Source organism: Phyllobates terribilis, unplaced genomic scaffold, assembly GCF_046119375.1.
Source record: "Phyllobates terribilis strain yellow unplaced genomic scaffold, ASM4611937v1 Scaffold_1__5_contigs__length_1240528914, whole genome shotgun sequence".
In the NCBI taxonomy this organism is placed as follows: Eukaryota; Metazoa; Chordata; class Amphibia; order Anura; family Dendrobatidae; genus Phyllobates; species Phyllobates terribilis.
In genome coordinates, this window is record NW_027362761.1 from 1,129,466,765 (window position 1) to 1,129,479,387 (window position 12,623).

The following is a 12,623-nucleotide window of genomic DNA, read 5'->3' on the forward strand; positions in this document are numbered from 1 at the left end:
ATTTCCGAAATACCTTCTGCACACAGTAGTGTATCGATAACAATTACACAAAAGTTACTAAACTCTTCATTCACTAAACTATCATAAGTTTGTCTGTTTAAAATATTGTGTCAATGTTTCATCAATTACTTTTTCCTCGTGAAAATCGTGCAAATTCTTTAAAAATTTTTAGCACATTCCGATACTGGGAAAAAAAATATATATACAGTACAGACCAAAAGTTTGGACACACCTTCTCATTTAAAGATTTTTCTGTATTTTCATGATTATGAAAATTGTACATTCACACTGAAGGCATCAAAACTATGAATTAACACATGTGGAATTATATACTTAACAAAAAAGCATGAAACAACTGAAAATATGTCTTATATTCTAGGTTCTTGAAGTAGCCACCTTTTGCTTTGATGACTGCTTTGCACTCTTGGCATTCTCTTGATGAGCTTCAAGAGGTAGTCACCGGAAAGGGTTTTCACTTCACAGGTGTGCCCTGTCAGGTTTTATAAGTGGGATTTCTTGCCTTATAAATGGGGTTTGGCCCATCAGTTGTGTTGTGCAGAAGTCTGGTGGATACACAGCTGATAGTCCTACTGAATAGACTGTTAGAATTTGTATTATGGCAAGAAAAAAGCAGCTAAGTAAAGAAAAAAGAGTGGCCATCATTACTTTAAGAAATGAAAGTCAGTCAGTCCGAAAAATTGGGAAAACTTTGAAAGTGTCCCCAAGTGCAGTTGCAAAAAGCATCAAGAGCTACAAAGAAACTGGCTCACATGAGGACCACCCCAGGAAAGGAAGACCAAGAGTCACCTCTGCTTCTGAGGATAAGTTTCTCCGAGTCACTAGCCTCAGAAATCGCAGGTTAACAGCAGCTCAGATTAGAGACCAGGTCAATGCCACACAGAGTTCTAGCAGCAGACACATCTCTACAACAACTGTTATGAGGAGACTTTGTGCAGCTGGCCTTCATGGTAAAATAACTGCTAGGAAACCACTGCTAAGAACAGGCAGCAAGCAGAAGAGACTTGTTTGGGCTAAAGAACACAAGGAATGGAATGGATGCGTCCAAATTTGAGATCTTTGTTTCCAACCACCGTGTCTTTGTGCGACGCAGAAAAGGTGAACGGATGGACTCTACATGCCTGGTTCCCACCGTGAAGCATGGGGGAGGAGGTGTGATGGTGTAGGGGTGCTTTGCTGGTGACACTGTTGGGGATTTATTCAAAATTGAAGGCATACTGAACCAGCATGGCTACCACAGCATCTTGCAGCGGCATGCTATTCCATCTGGTTTGCGTTTAGTTGGACCATCATTTATTTTTCAACAGGACAATGACCCCAAACACACCTCCAGGCTGTGTAAGGGCTATTTGACCAAGAAAGAGAGTGATGGGGTGCTACGCCAGATGACCTGGCCTCCACAGTCACCAGACCTGAACCCAATCGAGATGGTTTGGGGTGAGCTGGACCGCAGATTAAAGGCAAAAGGGCCAACAAGTGCTAAGTTTCTGTGGGAACTCCTTCAAGATTGTTGGAAGACCATTTCTGGTGACTACCACTTGAAGCTCATCAAGAGAATGCCAAGAGTGTACAAAGCAGTCATCAAAGCAAAAGGTGGCTACTTTGAAGAACCTAGAATATAAGACATATTTTCAGTTGTTTCACACTTTTTTGTTAAGTATATAATTCCACATGTGTTAATTCATAGTTTTGATGCCTTCAGTGTGAATGTACAATTTTCAAAGTCAAGAAAATACAGAAAAATCTTTAAATGAGAAGGTGTGTCCAAACTTTTGGTACTGTATATATTTTGATAAAAGGTATCAAGCACTGAGGACTCTCAAATCAAATTTTTTTTTACCACATTCCTAAACTGAAACCTGTTGGACATGAGAAAATTGAATATTGAAGATTATTAATATTGTTCTTCATATACATTTACATTTTTATTTCAGTTGAAAATAGCCGGAATTATATTAAACAACACCGAAAATCTAAAGTCCCAAATCTTTGCATTTCTGAAAGAGGAAATAGCTCAACTGCTAAAAACTTTTAAAGTGAGTATTAATTACTGGCTGTTGGTATTTTCTTGATTCATTTGTTTATAACAGTATCTGTAGATAAAAATATTGTACATAATAAGTAAAGTGGATGCCCGATTTAGAAAAAAATACTTTTGAAAACTTTTTAGTGACTTCTAAGTTTGTAGAGAAAAGTTTTCCATTTGGGTCCTTTATTATCAGAGACCACTAAAAGGAGCATCTCTCACTCTGGTGGAGTCAGCACATATATGAGTTATATAGTTAATTCATTGATTTGAAGGAGTAATGTCTAAGGGGTAACATCTCACCTTGTGGAGAGTATAAAGTCAGCATAATAAGTCTTATAAGTCATGCTATGGAGAATTAAATAAGCAAATTCTCCCTTCAGAGAGGAAGAGGACTTGAACTCAAGTGCCACTTATTAGAAGTAGACATCCTAAAAGCCAGTATTGACCATTTAATGATACTTGCCACATCATTTAGGATAAAAGCCACTATCAGACACTATATTTGCAGACACATGTTTTGGGGTGTTTGCCCCTCCTCAGAGCAAAGCAAGAAGCATTACATGACCTAAAAGTCTCCTTACACCAGCTTGGCACTTTCCACAAGGAGACATGTTACCCTTTAGACCCTGTCAGATGTCTCTAACCCAGTCTAATCAGACCTCTTGCTTTGTACCGAAAAGGGGCAAACACCCCAAAAACAAGTGCCTACAACTATAATGTATGATTTAGCTTTTATTCAAAGTCATGTGGCAAAGTTTGTTAAAGGGTCGAGTTGCATCAAAATTATGCCACTGTACAAAGATTTTTACGACAGAACACTGGTGCCAAAGCTTTGATAAATCGGGTCATATATCTACACTGCCCTGCTACTAGAAAGCCAACCTGGTACAGTGCTAATATAATAAACTGAAACTCTTTCTAAAAAGAATCAATTTTGGATTACTTTTATTTTTTTAGAAACAGTTGTTTGCTGACCCACCTTCCAAACAGCAAACCTGTTGCTGTTCCCAAAAAAAGGGATAATCTTTAGATGGCTTATTACAAAGCCATCGCTTCTTCACTGTCCAAACAGCAAATTTGTTGCTTCTCCCCCATAAAATTATAACTTTTGGAGGGCTTGTTAAAAAAGCCGTTCTTTCTTCATTTTCAAGACAACAAACTTGTGGGTATTCCTCAAATTTGTAGGCAATCGCTTGTCAAAAAGCCATGTCTTTTTGGTGGGGCTGTTTCTTTTTCTGTAATATTTTTGGACTGTATGACGTTTTGTGAATTTTTTGAATTTAGTGTAGAGACTCTCAAGTATGAGGACCCTTGACGTGAGTTGCGAGCTTGCATATTTTGTCCTAAATATCGGCCAATACTTCATGTATTTTAAACAGCATTTTTCATCTTTATATTGCACATTTTTCCATTTTTATGCAGCATACAGCCAGGCCCTTTATTGTTGGCTGAGTGAATTGGGGTGTCTGTCCTTGTGGGGTTCACATATATAGTCCTGGCCAGTCCACCTGATCTAATAGTATAGGCATCACTAACAGGATGTAAGCCAGACACTGTGCACTACACTTGTCTGTGTGACTGGTGCCCTATACAAGCCTTATCTGTGTGCATTTTTAACGCTAGGCAACCACATCCTCCATGAATTGGTAGGTTTGTGAGTGGCTGTTCCATCAATATTTTGAAACTCTGCGACTCCCATCTTTATCATGGAAGTCTACTGCATCCTGCTAGTGCATTGGTAATCTGACCGGATGTTGGTGGGGCTTTTTCTTTTTCTGTGATGTTTTTTACCTGTAGCTTAACCCTATATGTAAAGGAAAATTGTGTTTTCCAAGGTGACAGATTCCCTGTAAAGGCAACAGCAAAACATCATTTTACAGCTGAATTTGAAACTACTTTGCTTTTGCAACATGCACATTGCAAAATCATGTTGAAGTAGCCTGCATGGTGACTTCTGGATTGCAGAGCGTTTGGGACAATGTCTACTTCTTAGACATATACCTTCCTAGAAGCAATACATTTTACAAACCTCATTCTCATTTGTGTAGAGGCTGGAATCTAATGTTTGTGATGTTTCAATTACAAGCCATAAATACAAAAAGAGCAAAAGTGGCAAATTCAGATTTTTCTTTGCACCTTGTACATATAGCACTGGGCATCATGAAATACTAATACATTTTGTTTCTAAATGCTGTTAATATGAATCAATTAGGAACACAATATTGAAATAAAAGTCAACAATATTTTTTTTCTAGAAAGATGTTATTAACTTATTTTCTCAAGAACTGAAATCTGTGCTTGAAATATGTGGACACAGAAACATTGATTCAAGGGATTTTGTCCATCAGTCCATCAAAGATGTTTTGTCTGACGCTCAGCAATGGTAAATATCAAAGAACTTGGCACGACACAGGCAAAGATGTGCAGATTTTTTTACATTCTTTTAGTCACTTTTTATTTAAATTAATTACAATTAATTAATAGTAATTGTAGCTTATTTCTTGTTTTTTTATTTTTTTTTAATATGGCTCATAGACTAGACACACAAATTAAGTACGTGTACTGCCCCATTTTATACTAGTTTTTTCAGTCCTCATCATTTTTTGGGTTTGCTCAATAATGTGGAAGCGGTTTCCATTATCCAGATGTTTACGGATAATTCCTAATTTAAGACTTTTCAAAATGGTGAACAATTTTTACAAAATAGTTTCTTTAGTACCCTACAAAACCAAATTTTTTCCCATTAATTTGCACCAAATTTATTTCAGTGAATAGGGGGCAAAGTCCACAAGTGAAAGCCTAATTACAAGACCAAAAAATTATTCTATATGACGCAAGTGATGAATAGGTATCTATTGTTGACTTACAGGAACATGCAGGCTGCTGGGTCGTGCAGTAAGTGAAGGAATATCGTGGTCACATAATTGCTAGATAACCTTGATGCGTTTTGCTAATAACATAGAAAGATGTCAACTTTAGCTGCAAATGAAATTGCACAAAAATGCAAAATACACTATGTTACATTTTGATGCTAAAAGTGAATTAGTCTTCAAATGGATGGACTGACATTTGTATTGAATTTTCTATAGGTACATTGGCAAGCAGAAGAAGCCAATCAATGAACATACAGTTGGAAAATACTTGAAGGAGAGTAAAAAAGTCATACTGAAAAAGTACATTCTTTTACCTGCATATAACCAGAGTGATCTGGATCTTGCAAAACAACTGGTAATTATAAATGATTTACAATTAACCAGACAAATCACAAACCACACGCAGACAATGCAAGAACTGGCAAAAATTAGAAGGCAGAGTGACTCTGATAAACCCTGTATTAGACATAAAGGAGGGCCTCATACACATTCTGTTAAAATTGTTATGTAGTGGGACTCATAGACTCATATAGCCTATGCACTAAGTGCAAGGGCTGCCAAAAATTAGAAGGAGGGACTGCAATACACCCTGGATGACACATAGAGGAGGGCCTCAGAAAACATTTTTTTCCCATTTGTGCAAGTGCAAAGGGCTGGAAAACATTTACCCCTGGAGGGTATACATATAAATATGTAAGAGAATTGTAGAGGTAGAGGAAAGGAAGCAGGGCCGGCTCCAGGTTTTTCTGGGCCCCAGGCGAAAGAGTCTCAGTGGCCCTTTTAACACATACCACGATTTATGATGCACAGATACCGCAGAGAAATATATATATATATATATATATATATATATATATATATATATAGTACAAGGCCAAAGATTTCACTTCTTACATTACATGAGTGATATCTATTGTAAATTCCACAATAGCTCAGAAACCGGCGAATCGCTCCACACAGTATACTGGCCCCCATAAAATGCTCCATACAGAATACTGGCCCCCATATAACGCTCCATACAGAATACTGACCCCCATATAACGCTCCATACAGAATACTGGGCCCCATAAAACGCTCCGTAAAGGATACTGGCCCTCATATAACGCTCCGTACAGGATAATGATCCCCTTATAACGCTCCATACAGGATACTAGCCCCCATATAATGCTCCATACAGGATACTGGCCTCCATATAACGCTCCATACAGAATACTGGCCCCCATATAACGCTCCATACAGAATACTGGCCTCCATAAAACGCTCCGTACAGGATACTGGCCCCCATATAACGCTCTGTACAGGATACTGGTCCCCTTATAACGCTCCATACAGGATACTAGCCCCCATATAATGCTCCATGAAGGCTGTTCCCCCCCACATAATGCCCTATGCAGGCTGTTCCCCCCTTATAATGCCCCATGCAGGCTGTTCCCCCCCTTATAATTCCCCATGCAGGATGTCACCCCCACATATAATGCCCCATGCAGGATGTCACCCCCACATATAATGCCCCATGCAGGATGTCACCCCCCCATATAATGTCCCATGCAAGATGTCCCTTTCACCCCCATATAATGCCCCATGCAGGATGTCCCTTCCCCCCCCCATATAATGCCCCATGCAGTCTGTCCCTTTCCCCTGCCATATAATGCCCCATGCAGGATGTCACCCCCCCTTTTTATAATGCCCCATGCAGGATGTCATCCCCTCTCTTTATAATGCCCCATGCAGGATGTCACCCACCCATATAATGCCCCATGCAGGATGTCACCCCCCCCATATAATGCCCCATGCAGGATGTCACCCCCCCATATAATGCCCCACGCCTCCATACATTAAAAAAAAAAAAATCAAATACTCACCTCACTCCTCCTCACCTGCTGCCGCTGCTCAGGTCCGGACTCCAGCGTTGCTGGCGTCGTCCTGCTCTGCGCTGCCTGTGACGGCTCAGGGGAGGGCGCAGTGGAAAGACGTCACTGCACCCTCTGACCTGAGATGTCACAGGGAGCGCACAGCAGGAAGACAGCGGATCTGCGGAGGCACGGGGAGAGGTAAGTATCCGGCTGCCGGGGCCCTGAGCAAGCGGGAGAGAAGGGCAGACGCCGGAACCGCTCTCCTCCGCCCATAGCCTGGCGGGGTGCCCGACCGCGAGTGGGCCCCCCCGCCTGCTCAGGGCCCTGGCACTTGCCCGGGTGCGCCGGGTGCTGACGCCAGCCCTGAAAGGAAGGAAAGGAAGGAGCATCCAGTGAAGGATCCTTAACAAATTATTTATTACAAAACCATTAAAATACAGACATTAAGTAGATGCAGAGGCGTTTCAGACTATACGTCCTTAGTTATTGTATTTCCTCTTAAGTGATCTCTTGCCATACTTCAAGACCTTCCATGCAGAGGAGATCCTTGACCCATGGGTGAGCTGAAAGCTGAATATCAGGTTGCTGTAAGGTTTCCCATGACTTTTAATTGTAGAAGTGAGCCTCATACTCACCCTGGAAAAATTAAAAGCGAGGTTCGCATTATGTCGCTCTAAAAATTTTGAACAAGGGCCGCATGATGACCCTGTAAATATTTAAAGTTCAGGGATGTTAAACATATTTGTAATATACTTCATTAGGATAATAAGTTTCTGTCAGCAACGAATGACAAGTCCTGATGTTCATGAGCTCCCGGCTTTCTCTACACCCTGCCCCTGATTTACAGGGGTTTTCTTTTAAACTTAATTAGCAGCGGGGATATGGAGAAAATCAGGAACTCAAGAATATTCAGGACTCTTCATTATGTGCTGGAGCTTAGCTTGAACAGTCATCCTGTGCTGACAGGGTCCCTCTAAGGCTATGTGCCCACGATGCAGAAATGCTGTGGATTTTTTCCTGAGCGTTTCTGCATCTCCCTGGCAGAAAAAACGCATGCGGATTGTACATGCGGACTGTACATGCGGATTGTACATGTGGATTGTACATGCGGATTGTACATGTGGGTTGTACATGCGGATTGTACATGTGGGTTGTACATGCGGATTGTACATGTGGGTTGTACATGCGGATTGTACATGCGTTTTTCCTGCCAGGGACAAGTGAAGTGTTCTTCACATACATTTCCACATGCGGGTTGTCAAGCGCTTTCCAAGCGATTTTAGCATCACTTGGAAAGCGCTTGACAACTTGGTCACACTATATAAATCCATGCAACCGACATGGATTTATATAGTGTGACCTTAAAGAATGGTAAAAACTAAAAAAATAAATCTATACTTACCTTCTGATGGCCCCCTCAGTCTTGCTTCGCTCCGTCCTGGCTTGGCGGCAAGTGAAGACGAGCGCAGCGGGGGCCATCAGAAGGTAAATATAATATTTATTTTTTACTTTATTCTTTTTTTTACAGTTTCTATGGTACCCGGGTCCGGAGGAGAGTCTCCTGTCCTCCACACCTGGGTACCATCCGCAGATTGAAACGCATGTGATCCGCATGTACAGATGCAGTGATGCGGAATCCAAGCGTTTCAATGCAAGTCAATGGCGGCGAAAACGCAGCGATTCCACAAAATAATTGGTAGTGCTGCGTTTTTTTCCGCAACGATAACCCACAGCGGAAATTTCCGCATTATCATTGGGGAACATGGCAGGCCTTCTACCATGCGTTTTTTAAGCGTTTCTGCAGGGTTTTTCCCGCTGCGGAAACACTTAAAAAACGCATTGTGAGCACACAGCCTAAGGGTAACTTGTCACCTTGAGAAATGCTATTTATCTACAGATACTGTATGTAGTTAATCTGCAGGTAAACAGGGTTTAAAGCATGTTTAGCTAGCTTAATGCAAAAGCGTTGGCTTCAGGGATAAAATGAAGTTTTGTTCTCCCTGCCGCTACTCGCTTCCTGTCATAGGGTCGGTGCAAGAAGGGAGACTTTACAGTCATCGCTTATTACAAAGTGAGCGTGCTGTAATAATGTCCCGGCACCTTGATTGTGACATCTTTCAAGGAGCCCAACCTCAGGCTGGGCTTCATTGAACAACTAACATTGCGGCAACACATGGCAAACCATCAGCAACCCACAACTGCGTCACAAGGAATGAGAGCAGATGAGTGCGTGCGCCGGCCATCTAAATGCTGCTGTCAGTGATTGACAAGGGCATTTATATGCTTAAAACAGCAGCAATCAAACTCCAGTAACGAGCACTTGCACTCATGACTATATGGTACATCAATTGTAACATCAGATCAACCCCATATACCTTTACATAGTTACATAGTTACATAGTTTATAAGGCCGAAAAAAGACAAGCGTCCATCCAGTTCAGCCTATTTCTTGTGCACTGCAGCTATTCCGCTATTCCTATACCATGCGGTATAGGCCAATTTACATCATTGAGGAAAAATTCACTTCCCGACACCAATCTGGCAGTCAGATTAAATCCCTGGATTAATTAACTAAGCATAAGATGTAATTTTATTGTTCTCAAGAAAGGCGTCCAGGCCTCTCTTGAACTCATTAAGTGAGTTGGACATCACCACTTCCTCTCCCAGAGAGTTCCAGAGTCTCACGGCTCTGACCGTAAAGAATCCCCTTCTATGCTGGTGCAGGAACCTCCTTTCCTCCAGACGCATAGTGTGCCCCCTCGTCTTTGTCACCATCCTTGGTATAAATAGGTCATGGGAGAGATCTCTGTACTGCCCCCTGATGTATTTATACATGTTTATGAGGTCTCCCCTAAGCCTTCTCTTTTCCAATGTAAATAGGCCTAATTTTGACAACCTCTCTGGGTATTCTAGTCCCTCCATTCCCTTTATTACCTTAGTCGCCCTCCTTTGTACCCTCTCTAGCTCCAATATGTCTTTCCTGAGCACCGGAGCCCAGAACTGTGCACAATATTCTAAGTGCGGCCTTACCAGCGCTTTATACAGAGGAAGAACAATGTTCTCATACCTGTTCTCATACCTTTATATCGCATGACCCTACAACTGCCGGTATATCCTTAACAATGGAGATACCGGGAGTTATTCTTACCAGTCATCATCAGATTGCAGACCATACAGGACCCACAGTACTGATGAGACACAGGTAGTGATGAGCGACCACTAAAATGCTCGGGTACTCGTTGCTCGGGTCGAGCACATTGGAATACTCGGGTGCTCGACCAGAGCAACGAGCCCAATGTAAGTCTATGGGAAACTCAAGCATTTTTCAGGCGGCTCCCCCCGGCGGTCTTCAGAGGGCCTAAAAATTGCCCAAATCGATGGGAACAGTGCTCAAATGACATGGGAACAGCATGGGGAAGAACCCTGGAAGCATCTCTGACTCCCAGATCACTGCTGTCAACAATGTTGTCAGAGTATTATGCCACTTTTACGGACTCACAATAAAACATACAAAAACTAAACCAAAATGGATTTTCCTGGGAAATATGTTAAGGAACATCCTTTCCAGGGTAATGACTTGTATATAAGGCAAAATAAATAACCAAAAACAAAAATACTCCTCCACACCTTGGGTTATGTTCACACGTAGCGTTTTTGATGCTTTTTTGCACTTTTGCATTGCTTTCAACCAAGACAAATGCATTTACCAGGAAATGACATTTTAACATTTTACAACCTTATCTGACCATGTGGTGTCTGACACATCATCAGGCACATGCATACAGTGCTGAAAAGACATGGGAACAGCATGGGCAAGACCTCTGGAAGCATTTCTGACTCCCAGGTCACTGCCTAAAAGTGTGCCCATGATAAGTGATCCTTGGCGCATGCGAAGATGCCTCCCGCCATGCACCTGTCGTTGCAGACTTGCAACAATCACCATCTACGTCCTTGTCCCAGTGCAGCGTTCAGTTGTCCCTACCCCATTCCTTGGAATGCAAGTGCAAGTATGCAGCCAGCCACCCACCAACCCACAGGCTGCAATACTATACTAAACAATTATATAAAATCAGTATATACAGTAAATATACTCAGACGTTAGTGTGTCTATACCTGAAAGAACCTACATATGTGACACACAAACTAAATTATTTATAAAATATAACATTTATTAATCAATAGAGATAATAAAAAATACATAAAGAGGTAAAATAGGGAGAGGTAACACAACAGAAAGGTCACCGGGTTAAAGCAGTGATTATAATATAATTTACATATAAATAATCAATTCATTATACACCAAACAAGACATAGATATGCTGCATGTATTTAAATAAAGTCTGCAATAAAATGCATAGTGCTAATTATAGACTCCATAAGTATGGATGTAAAGTGCTGCAGCATAAACTAGTAAGTATGGCATGTAACAACAGAGAATATAATAATAATAAAGCTTATACTGACCCAGGTGACCAAATCCTACAGATCCTTTGGTCACCTGGGTCAGTATAAGCTTTATTATTATTATATTCTCTGTTGTAACATGCCATACTTATTAATTTATGCTGCAGCACTTTACATCCATACTTATGGAGTCTAAAATTAGCACTATGCACTTTATTGCAGACTTTAATTAAATACATGCAGCATATCTATGTCTTGTTTGGTGTATAATGAATTGATTATTTATATGTAAATTATATTATAATCACTGCTTTAACCCGGTGACCTTTCTGTTGTGTTACCTCTCCCTATTTTACCTCTTTATGTATTTTTTATTATCTCCATTGATTAATAAATGTTATATTTTATAAATAATTTAGTTTCTGTGTTACATATGTAGGTTCCTGCAATACTATACTGTCAAATTTTTGACAGCTGCTTGCACTTGAAATGGGGCCTTTTAGGCTCGTGGAGGCGGAAGCTTTTCACAGCCTCATGCCGGCGGCGGCCGGGTGTCCATACTCGGTCCCCAGCTGCCACTATTTCTCCAGGTATCATCTCCGCCTTCCACAAGCACGGTTCCCACAACATTACCTGTGCCCTCCCCAGTGAACTTACTGGGAAGGACCGCCTACCCACAAACACGTGGTCAAGTGAATGTGGCCAGGGACGGTACGGAGCCAGTCCACAGCTTTTTTTGCTGAGTTGTATTTCACCACAGCCATATTCTTTAGCTTGGTGAAAGGACTTGGAAAACCATATCTACTCCAGCTGTAATTTATCCCAGGAAGTCCTCTAAAGCTGCTTTAACTTGAAATGTGGCCTATTAGGCTCGTGGAGGCGGAAGCTTTTCACAACCTCATGCCTCGTGTCCATACTCGGTCCCCAACCGCCACTATTTCTTCCGGTGTTGTCTCCGCCTTCTACAAGCGTGGGTCCCTGAACATTACTGCTGGTTCTTTTCTGTGGGAATCTGCTTGCCTCCTACCAGCCTGGAATATTTCCAGTAAACTATGGTACGATGCCATGGTATTAGCACTGCCCCCAGTACCAGTAACGAAGCCTTCCCCAATTTCCGTCTCAGGAATTTTATTTGGTAGACTGAGTGCCTGCCCAAATACATTAGTTTCTCACAAAGGAGCTGAAGATAGAGTGTCATTAGGTGCAAGTTTCTCCATCCTGTTATATATCAGATGGTGAACGGCAGCACATTGAATCAGTGGTTAGCACTGAAGCCTTGCAGTGCTGGGATCCTGGGTTCAAATCCCAGCAAAAACAACATCTGCAAGAATTTTGTATGTTCTCCCCGTGTTTGCATGGGTTTCCACCTCAGTAAAAAAGCAGCCATAGAGTGTCCGGGAACCTTCCCACACACTTTTATTAGCCAGGACTGCTTCTCGGCAGGGT

The 12,623-nt window shown here is 41.6% G+C and overlaps 1 protein-coding gene across 2 annotated transcripts in view; it reads left to right on the forward strand.

The window, feature by feature from the left end:
- LOC141161747 (uncharacterized) overlaps positions 1-12,623 on the forward strand; it is a 192,366-nt gene that overhangs the window by 128,303 nt on the left and 51,440 nt on the right. For both annotated transcript variants that reach the window (XM_073647014.1, XM_073647023.1), the window contains exons 18-20: positions 1,953-2,054; positions 4,303-4,430; positions 5,137-5,275. In XM_073647014.1, coding sequence (XP_073503115.1) covers positions 1,953-2,054; positions 4,303-4,430; positions 5,137-5,275 — 369 coding nt within the window. The remainder of the gene's footprint in view (positions 1-1,952; positions 2,055-4,302; positions 4,431-5,136; positions 5,276-12,623) is intronic.